Source organism: Zosterops lateralis (assembly GCF_965231275.1).
Source record: "Zosterops lateralis genome assembly, chromosome: Z".
NCBI classification, from domain to species: Eukaryota; Metazoa; Chordata; class Aves; order Passeriformes; family Zosteropidae; genus Zosterops; species Zosterops lateralis.
In genome coordinates this window covers 54324409-54349092 of record NC_139800.1, presented here as the reverse complement: position 1 = coordinate 54349092, position 24684 = coordinate 54324409, and the positions used below count along the sequence as shown (strand labels likewise).

Here is a 24684-nt window from a genome sequence, read left to right as displayed (position 1 = left end):
TGACACACATAAGTGTTAGCTCCTTTGTACTTTTCCCTCTATTTCATTGCTTGACACCCCTTAATAATTATTTTGTCACCCCTTAATAATTATTACTAAAAGGACAAAAAGAATTCAAGGACTTTGATTTAGAAAAAGAATGGATATGAAGTCTGGCAGATGGAGAGAACACACTTATTAATCAGAAAACCTTCTGTGGATAAAACTTAGTAAGAATCTTGCATAACTTTTAGTTAGGGAAAAAGAGTTTTCAAACAATTTTAATTTTTAGTATTGATAAGAGTTACAGATTTTATTCTGAATTTTAGACACATTGAACACCTTTTATTCTTTTATGCTTAGGTATGCTCTTAATGTGTGGCATATCAATTTGAATGTTTACACATGATCTGACATGGAAAGAGTCTTACAATTTGCAAAACAGTATGCTTATCACATATCTTTGCTGCGATGATGACAGTAATTCCAACTCAGTCTGGGGAGCCGCAGTTTTGAAATAGCTCACAAGGTATGGACCTCCAGAAGACATTTAGAGCTCCTGTGCTGGATGCCAAACTTCTAGATAGAAAATCTCTTTCCATATTAGATACATCCTTATGGAGCAGCAGGAGGTAAAGAAAAGCTGAGTTGCACAAGTCTGTCTGGAAAGATCTGCAGGCTTAAAATACATAATGATTTACAGAATCAAGAATTGCAGAGCATTTGCAAGCATAAAACATATGTATTATTCTGATTCTGAAAAAAAGCTAATGTAAGTAAAAAGTACTATTTAAATCAATGCATTTAATTTTAAGCATAGTGAACATGTCTATTTGTGATCTTACATTTCAGTCCTTCTGAGCAAGGTATCTTTGCTTGGTGTCTTTAAAAAAGCGGACTAGCAACAAGACTCCCAAGAAACTGATAATGGAATCAGTGTCTGGAATGCAGTGAAAAGGAGGAATTTAATAGCTACAGAAAGCAGAATTTTCCTACTGGTGAAACTAAGGCAAGAGGTGCATGAAGCTTTACAATTGTAATATGGTAAATATGGTAAAGACTCTTTGTCATTTGTAAACAATGTTTCCAAAAAAAGTCTACATTTAAATATACAGTTTCCATGATCTGTCATAACAAGATGTTCTCCTTTTGGTGATCATACATGTTGACAATGATAGAGCTAAAGTTTTGGAACTAAAAAATCATCGATGGAATTTGTGGTACTACAAAAGTCAGACAAGGGAAGACTAAAAGGAGTTTAGTGTCCAGAGTAAGAAAATCAAACCAAGAGTGCTTTGTGCTCTCCTGAATAAAAGTTTATATCTGTCCTTTCATGTAGTATATCCCCATGCAGCACCTTAGTGCTGAAATTAGATATTACAAGAAAAAAAATCATATGTGCTGAAAATGCAGATAAAGCATCTGTAGTGAGCTTGAAAGTTAATTAACATGTAGAACTGCAGTATTACATGGTGACATCATTTGTTTTTTGCTTTAAAAAGAAAGAAAGGAATCCAAAATAATTTGGCAGGTTTTTACAGAATGCTACTGATGGAAATAATCCTGATGCATCTCACCATTGCATAAAGCTGTGGCAATAAAATTAAGTTCAGGCTTCTGAGTCCTAGTAAGTAAAATAAATGGAAAGGTCAAAGATTGACAGCTGCTCTTTCAAAACAGAAACAGCCAGCTCAATACTTTTAGCTGGATCTTAATTAAAATTGACAGATTGACAAGAATTTTCAAAGTGGAGCTACAGTTCTTTAAAAACTCAGTTGTGTGCAAAAAATGGGTGTTACACATATATTAAAAAGATGTAAACAATGAAAGAGCTAGTTCAAGCTGACAGGAGAAAAAGGAATGTATTCAAGCTAGAGAAAGTGTATTTCACATTCAATGTCAAGAAAAGTATTCTAAACTAAATGCAAAAAAGAAGAAAAAAGAATACTCAAACTTGACTTGACAAGTTAAGGACTGCACTAGAAAAGTATTAGGACTATATAATATCCCTCTTTTCCTTTGGAAATGAACTCCATAAAAACAAAAGCAGAACTGCAAATACTATGCATACTGCTTGTTATTTCCAGTCACAAAATATCACAGTCTGTAAATAAGGCACGCCAAAGGCATGCAACTGTCCTTTTCTAGGGGAAAAAAAAAAAAAGCAAAGTCATCATCTTTCTCAAGGACATAAAAAGTTGGAGAAATTCTTGACCATTTAATAAGCATGCAATACCTCTGGATGTCACTTATACATTCATCATTTATACATTCGTAACACTAGAAAAGGAAGATCCTTTAATTTGACTAGGTCTAAAGTGTCTGCTGTTTTTCAGATTATGTATTTGGTTTGGGGAATTCTGGTTTCTGGAAAGAACAGCTCTTCTGTCTTGCCCAGAAGGGCTTTGCCCTGACTTTCTGCATTACTCTTTCCTGCCTGTCCTTGCTGACCAGAAGTCACAGTGTTTCATGGAGCAATATGCATTTCCTTCAATGAGCAAGTTGGTTACCTCTAGGCAGACATAGTATTCCTTAGAAACAGACAGCCACGTCTACTTGTTTAGCTACAGATGTCAACCCTGTCTCTAAACTGGGGGAGAGGCAGACTGGACTGGCATATTTCTTAAATAGCAAATACTAAAAAATGTCTCATAAAGTCAAAAAATTTCCTGTTTGTAACTAGGAATTGTGAATGCAAGTTGCATGTACTGAGCAATTAAATTACCTAGTTTTGCTACTCTGGAGCATAAACCAGGAGAAATGTCAGTCAAAAGCTTTTCACCAGTGCCTACTGGTGACTATGCTTTGTGATTGGTTTATGTGGGTTTAATTTTTTTTTTCTTTTTCTTTTTTTTTTTTTTTTTTTTTTTTTTTTTCTTTTTTTAAATTTTATTTTTATTTAATAAGGTAGGAGATGTTATTTTTATGCATGAAAATAAAGTACTATAGATACCCTACTGTTGTAACTCCAGTCTACAACTGGCTTTTTACAGGAGAAATTGGAAATATTGCTAGAAGTGTTTTGCTAAGCTTGACTGCATAGCAGGAACCATGGGGATTGCCCAAAGATAACGTATACAGAACACTGTGCTGCCATCACATAACCATGTATACTGTAAGTCTGTGTCAGTCATTCACTCCAGAAACACAAACAAAGGAGTGGAGAAAGTAGCAGCCTAACACTTTCAAAACCCAAATAGCATTATTAGGAGACTTCTGGGTGAAAGTGATGCTTTTGATCTGGACAAACTTACCTGGCATTGTTATCAATAAGTAAACAGGACTTTGCCTGTGCTTTTTCCATGCCAGTAGCTTTACAAATAGTCAGTTTAAAAGACCATTGCTATGGGCATTGCATAAATAATTTTATATACATAAATACATATGTATATATATTATCTATGTGTGTATGTATGTACCAATACATGTTAAATAAAAGTCCTAATAATATTTTAAAAACCCATAGCTTACTCTGAGTCTTATTTTCTAGGATAAACTATATTTTTCACTAATCACTTCAGGAATCAAAACTGTCAGTGACCTTTTAAAATGACTAGACATATACAGCACACTGTTAGATTAATATTGGTTTTTTTCCCCCTCCGCTGCAAGCGAAGTTTAGACAGTTAGCTTTCATACTGAGAAATAATTAGTAAGCTTCAATTTAGTTTCTTAAAAGTTCATAATTAGGTCTTTTCATTGTGATCTTTTTTTTTGGTTGTTAGGTCAAAGTAATCAAGTAACTGTGCAGAAATTAACATTTTTATTATATTAGATTATGTATTGTAATAGTAAAGCTTGTTTGAAGTGCATGAATAAAAAGTGAAATTACAGGAAGAACAATCTAATATAGCAATACTAGGTGCATTCACTGTGCATCTGAGAGGAGGAGGGGGGAAAAAAAGAAGAGTTTTCACTCATTTTGGCCTAAAATGTGTTCAGGTTTCCAGGATTCTGACATCAGAACCCAGATAACGCTGGCTAGAACCATAGGGCTTTACAATAAAAGCTAAAATATTGACCATATGATGGCAAAGAGTCTTTATTTTGCAGTTAACTTATTCTCTTCTAGCTACTCTCTGATGAAGTTGGTGGTGCTGTGGAGGATGATCTCCTTCTTCTTGACAAAGATCGTGATCGTTCAGCACTGTAGGCAACATGCTTATCGTAATTTTGTATCTGAGCCTCGAGGAATTCCCTCTGTTGCTGGCTGATTGTCTGGCTAATCAGTCCAGGAAGAGCTTGAATGCTACCAATTAAAGTTTCCAGTTTAGTTTCCAGAGTAACAATTCTCTTCTCGAAATCTTCACTTCTTTCATTTAAGTCAGAAATCATGTCATACATGATGTTTTGAGTCTGAAAGTAGAAGGATGTAAGTAAAGGTTTAGAGAGATCTTACAAGTACTGTAACAAGTAGCACAACTCTACAAGGGTTTGTAAAAGAGGATATGAATATTATAACAATATCAAATCTTGTGAAATAATTTTCCATGTAGATTAAATTACAGTAGAGTGAACTTTCTACTAGATTTCATGAGCAGAAATGTAATGTCGTTTAGTAGCGCTTTGGACATGACAGTCAAAATAAATTAAAGACCAGACCTTTTTTGAAATTCAGGTGCTTGGGAGTACACAAGGCTAAGCTTTTTGAACAGTCAGTGTAAGCCACCAGGAGACTGAAGGCTCCACTGATGTGCTCCATCCTTAACTGTTCTTGATACTGGTTTTAAATACCTTCATTCTTCTAAGCACAGTACTAATTTTTTTCACTGGCTTGCTTTTTAAACTGAGCAGATTTTCTTGAATTAAGAGGAGTTGAAGGGATTGTTTTTGAAAAATAGTGGAAGGAGTAAAAACTCAATTATATGCTTTTCTACTTTTGCACTCTCCAATCTATCTGGCCTCTACAAAACATTGCTTGAATACAGCAAGTATATAGAGTCTACTTTAAAATGACACAATGGTCAGTAAAAATGTAATCTGAAATATGTTATTTCACAGAGACTTAGAACTGGTTAAAAATAATGGTTGAATGTCTCCCTCTTATAAACTGAGGCTTTAAATTATTTAAACTAGAGTCCAAACTGGATGTAATTCAGTAGAAAACCAGTTGAAATGTATGAACCACGCGAAGGAAAGAAAAAATAATTGAATGACTGCCTAAAGTGTAAACCGCTTCAGTATCAGCTGCATTATAACCCATTGCTGTGCCTCCTGTTTCAGAATGTTAGCATAACCCTTGAAAGTGAAGCAGCCTACACAAAATAGTATATTAAAAGTCTTTATTAGTTGCTAGAAGCATTAGACTGAATTGCATTTTCACCTGAAGTTGTCAGGTGATTCTGTAAAGCAAGAGGGGAATGAACACTGAAGAGTTTTATCTTTGCTTTGATGGACTTGAAATTGAAGAGAATTTTGAGGTAAATGAAGAGGTAAATGAAGAGGTTCTTAGGAACCTAAGGGTTCCTAAGAAACCCTTAGGAAGAGAATGCTTCTAATGTAGCCTCAAATTAAGCTCACAGTAACTTTAAATATTAAGAACTAATGAGAAATCCAAAATGCTATCAGCTCAGACCTCTAGTTTTCTTGTTAGTATATATTTATGAAAAATTCTAGCAACAGTAAACAAGCAGCTTGCAACTGCATAGTCTTTTTTTTCCTCAAGTAAAATGGTTTAAAAAAATATTTAAAAAGCCTTATGACATATTGGAAAAGTAGGCAGCTATTACTCATCATAAAAACTTAAATGCAAATCTAAATTTACTTGTCCAAAGTTACTGCTGCATAAAACAGGAACAGGAAACAAGAACCTCTAACTCCAGTCTAGAGGCTATTTACTACAGTCTGTTATGGCAGAGTCACTATCATCACATGGCAAATATTCCTACTACACAGCACTACACCACTACAGCCCACTCACAATTCAGCATTTACCATGACCACCACAGGCACCTCAGGAGCTCTCAGGATCAGCCTCTCAATTGTGATGTCTTTTTCAAATGTACAAAAAAAAAAAAAATAAACATGGCACATTCAAACCTCTGTCAGGATGTTTCTTTCAGTAGGTGCTACTACAAAATACATACATATTTTCATTTGCTACAAATAACAACCTTGTTAACAATATTTGCACACATAAAGCATAACATTTTCACTTAAAAACTCATCATTTTGAAAGGATGAATGTTGAAACAACAGTAACTGCCTACTAACCTTTGCCAGGTCCACCAAAGTGTTGGCTTGATCATTCAGTTTCCTTTGTTCCATTTTTACACTTCTTAATCTAAAAAGTGGAATTTTAAGTCAGCTTTTTTTTTTCCGTATGAGGTCATACTAGGATTTCTAGAGAGCATGCACAAAACTTACAAGAGCAAATAACTGCATGGACAATGCCTTGACTACTTTGTGTAGAGTCAGAATCAGTCATGTGCCTGCTACAATGAGAAGCATGCTTCTTTAACACCGCAGAAAAGGAAAGAGCAAGGAAATGTGATGTCCTTGAGAATACCATTTGCCATGGGCAAAGTTGAATTCAAAAGGGAAGATAACAATTTATCCAGACTACATGAAAGAAAGCCAAAACATTCCTCAAAGCCTCAGTATCGTGACAAGTAGATATAGGAAGAAACACAGAACAACAGTTTTTTGTCATTATTGTTGTAGTAATCAAGAATCTTCCCATGCCTACATGACTAGATACAGGTATTAGCCCTGTTCTGTCGGAAATGGATTGGGTTAGCAGGTGTTGGGACCTGATGAACATACAGTGATAAGTGAGTTTCTCCTTACTTTAAACAGAACTTCCATCTGACCAGCAGCTAAATAACCAACATGCTTGCCAATACATTTGGTTTTCTTAGATAATTTGTGAATCTAAATATGATTACATTTTAAATTTGCATCATTCTTTTTCAAAGCACTATTTAAACAACAACGAAAAACTGAAAGAAGCAGCAAGGGTACATTTTTTTCTTTGATGCATACCTATCTGCATTATTGTTGCAGACTATGCACATTTTTTGTAAGATATATGACCACTCTTATACATTCCCTGATAGAAACTCCATATTTTTCAGATTAACTACTAGACAAGTGGTTTGTGGATTTCATTTTCAGAAATTGCTAATTTCTCCCTTAAGTATGATTCACAGAACTGTTCAACACCTCATAATAGATCCATACTTGCACTTTCAATGACTTTTCTGGCTGTTCTAGAGCAGGAAATAGGGTATTGAAAAACCAAGGTATCAATTTATAAACAATGTGTGATAACACTTCAGTTTACTAGTGTGCCAAGGGCCAACCAAAATAACCATTTGGTTAGCTTTCAAACAGAAATATGTGTGGCAGCATTTTGTGACAGGTGGGCTGCTAATGCACTCTCTGCCCGTTTCTCAATGATGGTATTACTTAGAAAGCTAGTTTAAAGAAAACCTTCTTGAAGGTACTTCAACATCAGAAAGTTTCTTTCATCTCTTTAGTTTACAACCATTTCCTTTCATATCTGGGCTAACTGGTATGAGAAAGCAAGTTCTGGAGAGTGAAATATCATTTTAAAATACCTTCAAAATATAAATTATTCTGTTAAGGTAGAAATGAACCAATCACATAAAACTGGCATTCCAGGAGCTTGTTACTGGAATGTCATATGCTCCTCTTCCCCTGGAAGCTTCTTTCAGACCACAACATGAATGCAGTAGGAGTGGTGTTTTCAGAGGCTACAAGGTGGAGTTTGTATAAAGCAAACAATATGAAGGAGTCTCCAAGGTACAGAATTGTATCATCACACTGTCAGAACAGAGTAACTATTCAAAGGAAATTATTTCACTGGAGAATTACAACCCCAGTGTTTTGGTGACCATTCTCTCAAATATTTTGCAGAATATGTGTTTTCTGCTTTTCTTAAGATTCATTGACTTATCTGTTTGACAATCAGAATTTTAATTTTAAAATTCCAGGAAGTTCATTATTATTGTAGTAGTACAAGTACCAGTTGACACCAACATAATTCTTCATGGTAACCAACCCAACACCTACCACAGACTGTAAGAATGTACAGATATGGCAAGTCTTTAGCTGCAGCAGCCGGATTTAAAGAAAACCAACAGCCTTTCATGGTATAATTCATTAAGATAAAATTTTGATATTATGAACTTCACTTATCACAGAAAAAGATCATGATTCTGGATCGTGTTTCCATGGCAGCAATCAGACCACTGAAGTTCACAAATAAAAACTCTATTTTTTGCATGCAGACAGTGGTAAATTCTGCAAGTTTAGAAAGGAACAACTTATACAACTTACTTCCGAGCTCTATTTTCATTTTGTTGAAAAAAAGACAAAACAAAAGAAAACAAAGTGTAAAATATACTAAAACAACCAAATGAGCACAGTGGGCTCGATTCAGCAGATGAAAACTCTTAGGGAGTTGCTACTTTCAATCAGTAGCTGCCTGAGAAAGAGTCTAACTCACTCAATTCATGATGAACAGAATGTACAATATCTTCAATTCTTCCCATCAACTATCATCTGTATATTTTCTTATTCATAAGATACATAAGATACCTTTTTGTGATTTCACCTTCATCTTACCTAGTGTGCATGAGAAACAGAACACCCAGACCAGCTGAACACATTTTAGAGCTATGACTCTGGCTGTTATCATGATCTAGTCTGGTTTCTTTTATGAAATTGGCCCTGAAATGTTACTCCTTTTATTTTTGTCTCCAGTGATATGGTTGGAAGGTGAAGGAGGAGGACCAAACAAAACTTAAGACTCTTGAAAGATGGAAAACCGTTAGTCACTTGAGAAAAAGTGCAAAGGGATGGAGAATTAATTTGCATCTATTTACTCAGCTATGGGAAGAAAGCAAACTGCTAGTGCAATGTTTTCATCCATGGTGAACTCTTCAGCATATTGAAAAAATTATATTTTGTTTGTTTTCCTGAATACAAAAGTTTTGGGGTTGCAATGCAAAGTGGTAAAAGACAGACAGAAGTGATAAAAATAGCTGTGCAATCCAGCCGTCACAGCCAGGAAAAAATTACTGATGGCACCTTTTTCACCCCACGTGATTAATTAATTTTTAAGGGAGGCGCCAAACACATTTCATATCCTGCAAAATTCTTCTGAGCTTGAGTGATATAAAAAGCTGGAGATCGAGCCTGCTGTGCTTTTTAGATTCTTTTCTGAACATATGTGCTCATACACACGCAGACACACAGACACACACACAAAATAAATAGTAAAGTTAAAATGCTAAGGAACAACCTTTGCAATCAAGGATTCAAGTCCAGCAATGTTGCACATGACATACCATCCTCTCCCCAGAACCTCTGCCACTCCCCTCCACCTCCCAATCCTTTCAGCTAAGCAGCCAAACTGCTTTATAAAAATATACTTTTTATATTCACACAAAAATGCCTTAACTTCTGATGTGTTTTAATTCCTCAAAGCATTTCCACAATTACACAGTAACATTTAATCCTGCAAGTTTCCTAAATGCAATACTGTATTGCATTTCTGTATTACATCAAGGTTTACAGAATACTTCATACCTTAAGCTTAGCTACCTACTGCTTTAAAACATTGCTATGAAAGAGAGAATGATTGTTAGTCTAAATTTACTAATAGGAAATGAGTAAACCTGGCCTTTCCTTCCTGTCTTTCCTGCAAGATGCTACATAGATGTTCTTTTCATCATGGATGCTTTCCTCACATCTCTTCACTGGGTGTCTCAGGCACAGATCTACACTCAAAAGTTATGAAACTATCACTTTGAAATCAAACTTAATTGATCTATTTCTTCACTGTAACTCATGGGAATGATCTTCACAGCCTGTACAAATAGCTGCCTCAGGCTGGATGGGGATAACAAATAGAATAGATAAACATCTTGACCATTCCTCAAAAGAATTCTGGTTCCTGAGGACAAAACTCTGGAATTTTTTCCACCCATGTAGTTCAAGGAACAGTAACCATTGTGCAATTCTGCTCATTTGGATGTGCTTTATGACAAATACATACTGCAAATTTTAGATAAATGTAGTTCGGCAATACCATGGCACAGTTTAATCCTACTATGAGTTTTAGGTGTCAGTCTTGTTTTCAGGCCCTAAAGTAGAGGGGAGCAACTCATTTGAATAATTCCAGAGGTGCTCAGTGGTCTCAGCGACTGGCATATACTCCTATTCCCTAGAACAGATGGCAGGGGTCATTGCTGACATACCAACATTTGATCTTAAGCACTGAGAATATACAGTGGAAAGAGGCAACTAAATGCTGGTGGGCCACAAAATGATACTTGATGAATATTCTTGTCATTATTCACTATATACATACTCTCTTCTATCACATCATTCTGATTTTAAAATATTAAAATGTCAACTACAAAGAAAATGTTTTTTAAAATCTCCTTCTGTCTATTGTAGCTTGCATCTTTGGAAGCAAATGCATAAAAACAAGGATAGTCTCAGTGGCAAAGAACAAAAAAAAGTCTTAGATAATTCAAGAAGCATGGAAAACTTCTAAAAAACATCAACCAGTTTATATAGACATAAACTGCCAGCATATGTTTTTATTTTATAGTAAACAGATAATACAGCAAAACCTTCTCTTTGTCTTACTCTGAAAGAAAATCAACCTCCAGAACAATTATCTATGAAGGGAAAGGAATGGTAAAGGAAGAAGAAGGAGAGGGGCAGGATGGGACTAAGAGAAAGAGAAGGAAACTAAGAGAAAACACTTTGAGAGGAAAAGCAAAGTAAAATAGTACTTACTGATGAATAGCTTGCAAGAATTTGCGTTGATGTTTCCTTACTTTTGCATGATCTATTTTTTTAACCAGCTTTGTGTTTTTATAAATTAACCATGTTTCCCTGAGTACATTGGCCGCTGCATTTTTCACCTGTTTAATAAAGAAAAACACCAGGCTGACAAAAGTAGTACTATGTTACATTTTCACTTTTCTGCTATTAGCTCTTCCTAAAGCTTTTGAAATGCTGTCATAACTATTGGAAGTGGGTACCTCAAGAAACAGCAGCACTGAGGGAAGAAAGCAACAACTGGATTAACAGGACAGCTGAGCAGTTTCCTTTTTATATAGATGTCATATTCTGATCAAATATTTCTGCATCCAGGAATAATTTTCCCTCTTCAAAAAGTTGGAATTGTTTGGTGGTTATGTCAATATAAATTACAGTGAAGAATACTAATGCTTTATCTGAATGTTGATTAAGTGTATTCAATAGGACCACAACATTTCTTTATTTAAACTTCCAGAGCTGCTTGAGTACTTTTTTTTTTTTTTTTTTTTTTTTTTTTGGTGGTGTTTTGTTTTTATACTTGTTTCTTTTTTTAGCACTCTCCAAGAAGATGAAAAATTACGCAGTCAATTAATGTGGGCAGAGTTCTATTTAAAAAGTAGTTTGATTTTTTTTTTTTTTATATGAGACTTTTCATAAAATATAAAGTTAAGAGTATCTACAGTTCTCTTTTTAGGCCCATGAAATTTTCAAGAATGCTTAAAAACATACAAATAATTTAAATGCAATGTTGATTAATGGCTGAATGACTAAGTTATTTGGAAAGAAAAATAGTCCTGATTATTCACCTTTATTTCGCCTCCCTCCAGCTTTACATCATGCCATTAACTGCAGTGTCAGAGCTAAGTCAGTGGCTAAGACATTGCAGGAATGTCATGCAATAGCTTCGCCCAGCAATGGGCTCCTCTATCTTGCACCTGTAAGTGTTGGAGAACCTTGTCCTGTCTTCGTTGAAAGCATAACCATGCTTTAGAGACCTCCTCACAATCCCTAAGTAGCCCTTGCTATTTCCATAAGGTACACGCCTATCTTCAGGCTGTGAGGAAAGCTCCCCAGCAACTGTGTGATTTGTGATCTCATGTGCATCTTGGATTTGTTTGCTTGGTCCATTTCTCATGTACTTTGAGTTTAATGAGCTTGAAGTTATGAACACACCACTTGGATAAAGTATTAGACTAACATTGATGTTTACATGAAGTATAGATGAACAAAATAAACTTCAAAAGGCATAAACAAACACCAGACTCAAAATCTGGCCAATCTCTGAGGCACATTTTGGGCTCAGCTGTCAGATAACACTAGAAAAGTAACTGTTAGGAAGGTACAAATTGTTTGCTGTGGTCTAGTATCAACAAGACCTCAACTGACTGCAATAGGAATGTAAATCAACAAGCTCAGAAAGACACCTTGTCAGACAACTCTTTATACCTATATAAGAACTGTTTTCCCACTCATCTTCAGTCTTTCCCTGACATTACTCCTTAGAGGAGATACAGGCTGTTAGAGGTGAGCAGCACAGAAAAGAGAGTCAGCACAGCCAGGGCAGTGTTCTGAGAAACACAACATGAGGGGATAGGACAGGGCTCTCTGCAACACAGGATGGAGCTGTGCCAGGGCAGCCACTCTCCTCTCCTCGTCTGGAGCAGAACTACTGTCTCCATCTCAGGCACTGACATCCTTCTGCACCTATCAGGAAGGAGAAACTGCTGAGCTCCCGTTGTGATTGTAAGGACCTTTGTGTCCACACTGACTCTCCTCAATAATGTATATTGAACAAGTTGAGTGGACTGTACAGCTGCTACTCATTTTCTTGCTCCCTCAACACTGACCTGTTCTAGCCAAGTATTTCTGTTGCCTTGTTTGCTGCATTTTCTTTCATTTAAAATATTTCTATAAATACCAATGGTTTCTATTTTGTAAAAAAATAGTCTCTACTAAAAATAATATATACAAACATCTTTCAAGGTTCTTCAGTACTGTGTGCCACTAAATAAACCATGTGTTGTGTAGAAACAGCAGTTGGAAAGACTGCCTCACTCATAAACCCTGAATATGTTGTTTTCTTAAGAACACCTCTCACAGCTTGAAATCTTTGTTTTTGTCTGTCATTTCACCTATTTTAGCTACAAAAAAATTTAAAAATTTTCATATGCTATGCAAAAGCTTTTGTTTTAATACAATAGTCTAGTTTCACAGCATTTAACTGCTGCGAAACTAGACTATTATCTAATTAACAACAAGTACCTTCCAGTTACAAGGATCTTCTATACAATATTCAAATCCTTAAAATTTGCTGACAACTTGTAGTTGCCTTCAATTTAGGGAAAAACTCAAGGTATTCAATTTCTAATCTTTCAAAATAATACCCATAATAAAGTTCAGCCGGGATACCAAGCAGGAGATTTCTTAAAAACAAATGCATAAATAAATTAATACACATTATTCCTTTTCAGTTGTGAGTACAAAGTGTGACTTACTCTTTTAGTTAGCTGGGTGTCCATCATGAAATTATGCACATGTTTTTCAGCTTTGGTAAGTTCTAACTTCCTTGCCACCACAGCTACCACCAGTGCAGTGCACCCAGCACCCTGAAAACAATAAAACAAACCCCCAAGATGTTACTACTGCATTTTGCAGAGTTTTTAGAGGAAGTTTCTCCCTTCCTGTAGAAGTATGGCAGACATCAGGTGATTCATCCCGGATAAATACAGTGAACATGCTAAAGAATTTCATTTCAGAGTATTACGAAAAGTCAATATTCACAGGCTGGTAAACTGTCAAGGCACCAAAATAATTAGTGAGCATAATGATTTAAATGTTCTGCTTCTCTTTTTCCTGCAGGGGTAGAAAATTTGAACATATCCCATTTCTAATGCATAAACAAAAGAGGTGATAAAAACAACTTTTTAAACTCAGAATATTAGTAACAGAGTACCCTGTTCTTAATCAAGGTTATAGCAAATGCTATAGAGGAAATAAGATTAGATTCATATTTAGCATACACACACAAAAAATAAAAGTTTCTTAGGATTTTCTGCTGGGCATAAAATAATAGTAAAGTTAGTATTTACTCACTTTAGTATATTTTCCTGTTGTTCTGCATCCTTCAGTGATCTTTTCCTATATTATTTCTGCTTATCTTATTACCATATAAAAAAGAATGCATACACAGGACCATGTCTTCAAAACTTGTACAGAGAAAAAACCAATTTTCTAATTTTATATAATACAATTATATACAATATATACAATTTTCTAATAATTCTATATACATTCCATGTATATATATGGAATATATAATGTATGTGCACAACAGGCTTATTCCAGAAGGTGCTTGTCTCTTTGGAATGACAGTGCCTTTATCAGCATCACAAATTTAAATCCCTTTTTATGGGGCAGAAACAGAAAGAATGCTAAAATGAGCCAGGTATCAAGCATTATACACATTTAGAGGTATTATTTACTTTACATTGTTTATAAGTTCTGCTGCCTTAATATTTTGTTTTAGTAAACAATTTTTTACAGATTCTTAAAAAAAAAGTATCAGTACCTCATTAAATATAGGAGGCAAGTGTTTAACTTGCATGTTCATTCTAATCCAGTTCTTATTGCACTTGTGTCATTATTGCACTCCAATATAAAGCAATTTCTCGTTACTTCTCACTGAAGCTTAACATATTTTCATTCACAGAATTTTTTTCTACTCATTCTGTAATTCTCCCATAAATTTATTCTCTATGCCCCACAAGTATAACTGTCTTACCCTCTCCAGAAAATCCATAAGAAATCCCACAATTTAGCTTTCAAAATACAAAATCCATTAATAAACGCATGGAGACTCCAAAATAAATTAACTCATTGGAAACCCTTTTTCCACAGTCTCCTTAAAAAACTGGATCTTGTCTCTCTGTGTACTGACTGAGGCACACAATGAATTCTGTGAAAGCCTTCAATTAATTCAAGTCTTCAATTTCTCCATTTCCCTGGTAGTTTGTTCCAAGAAATCCATCTAATTCCTCTCAAGCACCTCATTTGCTGCAATTAGTTTTCATTTTCCATCCTCAAAGCTCCCAGCATTTCTTCAAATGACTCCTTCATAAATTTGCTGTATTTCCTCCTTCTTTCCTGTCCTCAATACTAAGGCTTTGCTCTTCTCTGTCTCTCTGTATTCCAGTCTTGTGACAATGGAAGTTCATGGGAATTTACTTGAAATTTTGCTCTCTGCATGAGTCAAAATGGTGCTAAAAGTTCTTTTGCTTCTCCAGACCTCACCAACAGTTAAAAAGGAAGAATAAAGCCCACGCAGCTTAAGGCTAAGCACTCCAGAAGGCCACTGAGCCTTCTGAGAAGAGGACAAGGCAGAAGATGCTCAAACGTGGCCTAACTTCCCAGAAAACAGACAGTGCTCTTTAGGTCTTCTTCCTGTCGAGGGAAATTCTAATATGCATACAGAGAACTTCTCTGTAGGCAAATAAATTAATAAAATACCCCATATAAGAAAAGAAAAGCAAATGAAGATAAAAGCAGACATATTTTGGTTCAGTATGTCAAGAAAAACAGGGCCAGATGTTGATTTAATGACATAACCGGAGTTCTGCCTGCTCACAGCAAGAAAGCTAGAATGGAAACAAGCTTATTAATACAGACACCACTGGCACAAAACACTGGTTTAAGCCAATTTACTGGAGGAGAGAAATACTAGATGGTTCTTTCCAAATCCTGCTCAAAAAGGCTAGAGGAATGGTGGCAGGCAAGAGTTTGGTTTGAGGCAAAATCATTCCAGCCTTTGTGATTAAGTCCCACACTTTTTCAATGAGGCATAACAGCTGTAAGGGTCAAATGCTGTCAAAAGTAGGAGTTTTATGTCTCACATAAAATATACTGCCTGCAGCATTGCAAGACTGTCACTGGCAAGATGTGACAACCCCTTCTATGGTGTATATGCGCTGCTATCTTCCTCACCTCCGGAACAGCTTATTGTGATGGCAAGTATTCTGGATTCAGTTTAAACCTCTTGGTTTTGTGGTATATGATGGGATCTCAAGACATGAACATGAGTTCTTTTAGTATTTCTCCAGGAGCAGGAAGTAATATACTGTATTACTGTAGTGATATAAATAAACCTTTTTACATTTCATAGTGAAGGGAAAAAAAATCACTCATAGCAGCTTACAACAATGACTAAAATTCCACCCTTAACTACATAAAGCCAAATAATATTTTATGTTACAGCAACCTGCAGTATCACATGCCTTCCCTAAAGGGCTCAACATCCTTAAAAATACTCATAAAGTGAGAATGATTCAAAATTGCAAAAATTAAATGGAGGCAATATAGTTATTTTAAGAATAGTAGCATTGTGTGCATGACACTTGCCATGTTTTTTGAATATGCTGATTCACATGAAAATCAGTAGGTCAACTTACATGCCCAGTTTGTTATATCAATAGTATGTAATGCATCAGCTATTTATTTATTAAAATTACTCAAATTAAGTAAAAACACTAATAATTATTTCAACCACGGGAGGGGTTTTCTAGAGAATAAAATTCTATAAAGTCTTATATTTGATTACTGCATTTTATAACTTTCAACAACATTATTTTTATCTAGTTTTGAAGTAAACAATAAAATAAATCATTGTTTCAAGCTGTTGTTCAAGAGAATTATACGTAAGATGAGGAAAATGAAAAAAGATTAAGAAAAAAAGTAGGAATGTATATATTTTCAAGTATCAAAGCATTAATCAATTCTATCTGGAATTCTTGCTCCTTAATCAGCTGCCTGACCATCTCCTGCACTACAGAGTTATTGCAGTTTATTTTGTCTTGGTAAGCAGCCTGATTTTAAGGGCACTTATGACAGAAATTATTACAATACATGCAGTGTAAGCAAATTGATCAAGTCAAGGCTAAGGTTTGACTATATTGTTCATTTGCTCCACTTAGAGGAAACAGGTAAAAACAGAATTAACCATCCATTAATTTGATGGTGTTCAAGAACTCTATGATCAACAAGCCACCTGTTTTGAAAGCTAATGTACCTGAATTCTTCTATTTTCCAGAAAGCATTACAAACTGAATGAAACTATCTACTAAAGCATGAGAAGCCCTTAAAGATCACAGATTTAAGAACAGGCAAGATTAGGACTCCACTGATGAGCCAAGCAATGTCTATTTCCTGTTTGCAAGGATCAGAAAATGAAGCATATGGATTTCATCCTGAACCCACAGTATTTCTTGCTCCATATGAAGTGAAGCCTATTAGTCTACAGTAAAAGCAAGAAGTCTGAAAATAAACATATACACAGTCTTCCAGCTGAGCAAATCAAAAAACTCTGGACTTCACAGTGGCATCAGATCTGTGATGGTGATACAGAATTTACATTTATGAGCAACACACCCTTTAACATAAGGTTTACAACCATTTACACAGAACAGAACTCGCCTTGACTGACAATCTGTTAAGCTGTTGTCCCTTATGAAAACAATTTGATGTTACTGAAAGCAACTTGAGGACATTCTTTGTATCTTTAATTCTAAATATGTTGTTCCTGTTAAGGACAAAGAACGACACCTAAAGTCCAAATGCTTGTACAGGCATGCATGAGTCTGTAAAAGCCATTCTCCTCTCTAGCCCCCTTTGATGCCTAGAATCCAAAGTGAGTTTCCCTAATAGAAATGTAAGTGGAAGTGTATGTCAGCATTTTACTCACATATGGTTAGGCAGTTGTTAAACAGTAGTAGGATAATAATTTTCTCTGTTACATAAACCTAAATGATGACTGATACTCCTTTAAAAAATGAATGGAAGGATGGATTAAATTGAGGGGGAAATAATAATGTCATCAGGCACTGATGTCAAGCCCATGTCAAGCCCAAAAGCTATTTGAAAAGGGAAAAAGGAGAAAGCTTAAATTAATTGTATTTTAAGTTATACTTTAAATTTAGCAACTGAACAAAATTCTTAAACTTGACCCTCAGAAAAAAGCGTGACTGTTACTTGTTTTTTTCTTTCACTTTACTTTCAGGCTTTATAAATTGCAACTTTCCCTATCTTCTGCACAGTCTCTCCTCTTGGCACTTAGTTCTGAATTATTGCAAGCCTTCTTTCAACTGCTTTAACAAAGCAAACTATCTCTTAGACACATCAGAGATTGCTGTAATAATTATTTTCTTTGCCTGTCATTCTTTACAATGTTATTCTGCTCTGTGTTGATGTAGTCTCTTCTATATGGCATCATATACAGAACAATGCTACATATTTGCCCTCAGCTGCAATATTTTATGACTTCTCATGGATTTCAGCTCTAATAAGCCCTTTCAGTCAAGCATCACTTATTTACTCAGTAAAAGGTCCCTAGAAAAATATTAATCTAATATATAGTTTTCTTCTAATACCTTCCCCTTCTTTGTTTAGGATTTTGCTGACTACAAAGCCTAGCAAAACCAGTGAAGGTACATCAGATTCTCATAAGCCAAGATCACTTCTACTGATCCTACATAATTCTTCCATTCTATTTGCTCTGTGGGAATGGTGAACTCTTCAGAAATTTGGACTACGTATTTCTATTCTCTTTATACAGTACTGGTATCAATAGGATAGGTAGCTTGAAGGGCTACAGCAATATAAATAAGAATTAATAAAGGTGGTAGACCTGTATTAATCCAGTTATAGTGTGCACATCATACTAGACCTGACCTTGTCTTTTTCTTCCTTGTCAAAGTTATTCATCAGTATACTTACTACATACCAGCTGAGATGCCTTTTGCAGTCCAACCACAATCCACTGTCCTCTGCACTCATGCACCCTGAGCTTTCTGCTGGTATCAGCAGCATCACAATACCAAAGCCAACTAAGTAAAAATTACTACAGAGAATTACAGTAAGCCACAGCTCACACAGCCATGGCAGCTGGAGGGAAAAAGCTGGTGTTTCCTACAAGACACAATGAAAATGTGGCTATCAAATCTGGATCAAGACCTTTACTACCACTCAGAAGTGCTAAGACTGAAGACTCACACTGCTGCAAGACAGTGATTGCAAAACTAGAGGATTCAGACTTCAAGTGGTCTAGCATGTACATCTAACATTCTTGTTTTACTGACAGCCAGAGAAGTGCTTTCAACTCTTCAACCAGGGGTTTATCTAAGGCAAACAAAACTTAGCACTGGCTGCATTTTCAGTTAGAACTGAAAGCAGCATTTTGTCAGTAGAGAAACCCCGTAGTCCTCTAAGTAAATGCTTCTGGCATTGTCACTTGGTTCTTTTTTTGATAAGGTTTTGAAATACCTTTGCAAGACAACAGAGAATTGAGTCAGTCCTGCAACCAACCACCTGGAGGGTGCTATTGGTGAGAAGGGAAGCAACACTGTGTATCACTGTCTCTGTTGAAAGTCACCTGGCATCTTGGGTTTACTGGACTGGAAGTGAAATGCAATCTTTAGTGGTGTAGGTGTCACAAAAATGTCCTGCTATACTTGCCTGTAGCTGAAAGAAGGCAGTTGCCACATTTCTTGCTCACTTCCCTTGGGATCCACTGAGGGAGAGAGAAGGTGCGCTTTGCAGACATATGGTTCTGGTGGGAAATCTAGCTCTGCACCAGAAAAGGCACAACATTCCTCCTGCTGCTCTGCATAAAATGAAAATCCTGTAAGAATTTAAACAGGCATTTTGTTCATTTGGGTCTCTCAAAGGTGGACGTACATGACCACCAGGGAAGGGGGAAAAAAAATGAAAAAAAATGTTGCTTGAAGTAAAAAAAACCTCTCCCAAACAAGAAAGAGGCTAGGGAAATGGTGCTGTATAAATGTGGGTTTGCATTTGTCACTGTTTACTGGGAAAGATATGTAACCTTGAAAGCCTGAAATAAAATGAGTAATAGGACAACAACTATGCTATCTCAGCCAAAAGGATGATCTAAAATACCTTCACATTATTTATACTTTCATGTATTCAATATTTGCCTAGCTACTATTATCTTTAGTGGAGTTTGTCTGCATCACATCTAGAATTTTATTGCAACATTTAAACTTCTGATCTATATAAGAGTAGATGAGTAGATTTGTTTGCTTCTAATTAGTCCATAAGGTTTTTAGCAATGTTGCAAAAATAAAAATTATGAAGACCATTAAATGTTACATATAAATGTGAAATTGATTAAATACTGTCACACATAAGAATGGGTAGTCATAAGTGAGGGTGAAGCAAATTTCTTGAGAAATGAAAGCTGGGTACTAGGAGAGACATCTGGGACAGCACAGGACATAATGATTTATAACATGAAGACAATATCTCTTCTACAGGGGAACCGATAAATGACTGTAGCGTTAACTCAGGGAAGCCTGACAATTAAATCCTGTTGAATGGGCTTCGGGTAAACCTTCAGTAGTCATAACAGCTAAAATACCCCTGGTGAGTTTATCCCAAAATGCACAAAAAACTTCTGGCTGGGCAAGGGTTGAAGTCTGATTTCATTAAATGAGCAGGCTTAACAGCCTATAAGGCTGATGGGAAATACCATTTTAATAATTCAGGATGAAAGCTACTAGTGATGTTCTTATTCTTCACCTGTGTTGTAAATACAAAAGTTTCATGAGAATATGGGTAAAATATATGAAAACTGCTGTATTTAATCCAAGGCTGTTGCAAATGAAATTACATTTCCTCAGAACAAAGAAGTTTTGCTGCAACAGTCATCAAGCTCCAGTCATACCTATGTAAACAAGGACAGCATGAGACAACTGCTTCTCATTCCAGCCAGGAATTAATTGCCTTTGAATTTATTGAAATGCATCCACAACTAGACCTAAGTTCCTGTGTCATCTGCCACTTCAAAGACTTCCCTGCTCTACTAGTGCAAACTAAAGACCTTCTGAAAAAGCTTTTTTACCTTAATTTTTCTGGCTTCGAAAGAGGGTGCAACCTTTAAGAGATGTTGTTTACTCAAATGGAGTACAGCCTCTGCCATTCGCTCACCTTTCAGATTACTGCTCTCTCAACCACTACTTAAGGGATCATGTTTTGAACCTTCTCAGGTTGATTTTGATAATTCATGATTCTTTACTTCAGCTATAAATGTCAATACAACAAGCCATGGACATAAAATAATCCCAAACTATCTTTATTCCCTACAAAAGCTTCCATTTTTGCAATTTGTTCTGCTGGAACAATAACATTAGAGGAGTTGACAAATTTCTCAGCAGCCCACCTTTTAATAGCTTTATCCCTAAGAATGTAAGCATCATTAACTGTCTTCTCCATATAAAGTTTTTGCTCAACACATTGTCTACTTAGGTTGTACTATGCTAGAAGGAACAAACACAATCTGTCCTAAATCCTGATGTTACTTACAGTTATCACTGAATTATCAGAATCAACTGAATGATATTCTAGCATATATCTGAGACATGGACCCAAGATGCTATCAATTCACATGAAAAGCTTTTCATATTTTCTGTACTTTCAGAGAAGTAAAAACTGTGCAGTATTTAAGATGTTTGAAATATCCTCTTATCCACAGAATGATTCACCACAGTGCTCTAACTAGAACTGTTCATACTTCTTCAGTTTTTAGAGTGTAATTCAAAATACATTTCTGTATTTTACAAACTGTTATGTTTCTCTAACATACTACACAATTAAACAATACGAACAAAAGTTTTCATAAAATCACACGTTTTAGACATTATTATGCACAATAAATTTATGACCTTTTTATACATTATCCACAGAGTTCTGAAAAATAATTTTCATATTTGCTCAAATCTGATGTTTACCTTATTTTTTCTCTTTTTCAGGACTCATCTTAGAAGACGTAGACAATGTTAACTATGCAGTTAGAATCTACTTTTTCATCTCACTTTCTTACAATCTAGCAACTATTAAATTTCAAAAATAATACAGTTCAGATTTTGCTATCAACAAAAAATGAGACAGTTAGATACTGCTGCTAAGTGTCATGTTCCTCTTTTAGATAGTTCTCTGTGTTTATTGGTAAGACTGGGCTGTCTACAACTTCCATTTGCACAAACATCACAATTAAGCCTTAGATGAAAAGTCCTCTGTTCTTACAGCAGAAACACCTCACCCTCATCACTTTTTTCATGATATACAGGAAAGAAACTGTGATTGTTTAGAAATAAATGCAGACTTCCAAAACACATTAAAACCTTCAGCATGAGAAGCTTTAAAAGAGATCTCATTAATTTTTGATTCACCATTTGGAACTAATAAAAACTGTTGTCCCTAAAGCCAGATTGTACACAATGACTGCATTGCAACTACTCTAATAAGAATACTTCATCTATGTGAGTGGTCTTCAAATACCGTAGCTAAAAAATGCCACTTAAAATTTTTGCATGGTGCAACTCTAATCTTGTCCACAGCTATTGTATACATCTAAGAAACTTTTGTTATCTACTTGGTACTTTCATAGGCCTAACAACCTCTGTGAAGTTAATTTCAATAAGAGAGGCAATTAAAGTGTAATTTCCACATTAGCAAAGCAAACACTTTGAAATACCATCTATTTAATTTAAAGCAAACTTCATCAAGCTATACCCAACCAACTGTATCCTGTGACAGAATAATTGCAATTAATCCATTTTATTTGTAGCAACATATGTTTGGCCTACATGTCTGCTTCAAACTGCTGGTGGGTGTCTTTGCAGGAAGATTCTACATCACAAACTTTGCATCATATAATAAATGCACCAGCTCACCACATAATGCTGGATCTAAAAGTAAAAATATCCTTCTTAAAACTTTTAACGGGTCCTTGTATTTGCAGTCAGAAGAACTGATTGCCATTGTTTTATCTTGTGTAACCGCAAAAGCTTACAAAGATCTGCAAAAGTTATCCATCTCACAGTCCACAATTATACACCTTTCCATATCTTCTTACGCTCCTCCTTACCAATTTCTTACAACTGATATTCTTTAAATTTTTGCTAATGTCATTATCCTCCTTTTAAACCAAGGAAAATTTTGCTAACTACTCCAAGGCCATAGCTTAAAAAAGCCATTAAGAAAGTGGAAGTGCTGCCTACACAATCAGTTCTGCTTAGAAATCATGCAAAGGAAAGTGTTCCACCTGTAGCTGAGATCACCTTGCTGATGAGCATCTGAGACACCTTCTTGAGTGGGCACTGACAACCAGGCATGGCATCTTCAGTAGGCATAAAAGACATGTAAATACAGGACACCAACGAGCTGCGTGGCACGGTGAAAATGCCATAGCTCTCCCTATTTCCTCTCCATCCTGTTCTGAGAACAGCAACAGCAGCTGTATGTGCATCCATCCCTCACACTCTTGCAGACATACCTAACGTATACTGGTGGCAGAAGATACATATGCTATCAATTTACAGTCCACTTGGCCCACAGTATACTGCTGCTGCCTAGTAAAATCTCATTGGAAAAACACAGATTGGTAATTGAGTTGAGACATCCAGTTCAGATTCACTTGCTTGACTGTAAAACATCACTGTATTGACCCCTCTTCGTAACACACTGTGTTAGAATTTTTATGAAAATTTCTTATATTTAAATCCTTTGCAAGATCAAAATGTAAATTGTTAGTATTTTTTCATTGTTTGCCTTTTTCGTTCACAAGATTTTTTTGGTTTTTTGGGTATTTTTTGTTTCTTTTTCCCAATTTCTCTAATATATAAATCAAACTTCTTTGTTATCTTACTCTCCACAATTCTCAAGGCATTTTTCCTTTTGGTTTAATCTGAATAGGCGTAAAGATTTAACTGTTTTCCAGAAATGTGCATTTTTAGAGTTTAGAAGATGTCACTTGACACTAGTGACCCAAGACAGCAGTAGTTACAATTCCAATCTTCAACAAAATTTGGTGCCACCAGCAGACTGCACAAAGTCCACTTCCCAGGCTGGAGTACAAGGGCAGAGGTCAGCCTGAGCATTCCCATTTCCATTGCACAGAAAGGAGTTCCTGAAGCAGAAGTGAGAGAACAGACACGGCACCAGGGCTCTTCCTTCACAGGGATCAAGACACCAAAGGAGGATTCCTTGGGCCACCAGTTCCACAAAGCCAATATTAATTGTTCAGTGATGTGTGTAACTACTCTTGTATTCACAAGTATTTCTATTTCTTCCCCCTTCCATCCTTTTTAATGAGGACCTTACCCAAAAGCAAACACTCAATGGTATTTGGCATTGATCACACTAATCCAATGCAATTGCTGCTTCACATGATAGTGAATTACACTTTACCTCCTAAAATCAAATATAAGCTTTTATTTTACTACATTACTATGTACATTTACTACTACCATTCAACAATTACCCTTGTGCATCTTTTAATTAGATCATCAACTGCTCCTATTGAAATAAAAATCACTAGGTCTGCTCTTTCAGGATATTATACTTTCCACAACAAACATTAATTAGTTACTATACAAGTTTCAGAAGAGTAATTAGTTTAAAAGAATGATATTCAAGACCTGTAAGCTCTTCAGTATTGTAGGTTAGGCTAGAAGAGAGTTTGTTATTATATACTTCATATTCCTCAGGTCCTTTACAAACAAAAATAAAACAAAACAAATGCAAGCCCCAAAAAACCCAGAGTAATTCCAGCATCTGACTTTTTCTCACTGTTCCATTTTTTTTTTCTGAAAGATTACTTTAATGTAACTAATGGTGAAGCTTTCACTATTTTATCTACTGTTTTACCTCTCATAATGCAGCAGCTACTTGGCTTGGGTTTTTTTTGTTAAGAATGATGTCTCTGAAGATGTTTATCCTAAATTCATTACCATGACATCCTGATTGGAACCTTTGTTCCTCCAAAGTAGCTGCAGAACACTAAAAAACCCAAACAGAGACATGAAGCTATCATCCATGCATGTTACAAGT

General features: G+C 35.6%; 1 protein-coding gene across 1 annotated transcript in view; it reads right to left on the bottom strand.

Annotated features, from left to right (window-relative positions):
* Positions 1–281: 281 nt before the first annotated feature.
* KCNN2 (potassium calcium-activated channel subfamily N member 2) overlaps positions 282–24684 on the bottom strand; it is a gene marked incomplete at its 5' end in the record, with an annotated part of 70731 nt that continues 46328 nt past the window's right edge. The window contains 4 exons of the mRNA XM_083883237.1: positions 282–4335; positions 6193–6262; positions 10759–10886; positions 13281–13391. Of these exons, the coding sequence (XP_083739363.1) occupies positions 4048–4335; positions 6193–6262; positions 10759–10886; positions 13281–13391 (597 nt within the window). The 3' untranslated portion in view covers positions 282–4047. The remainder of the gene's footprint in view (positions 4336–6192; positions 6263–10758; positions 10887–13280; positions 13392–24684) is intronic.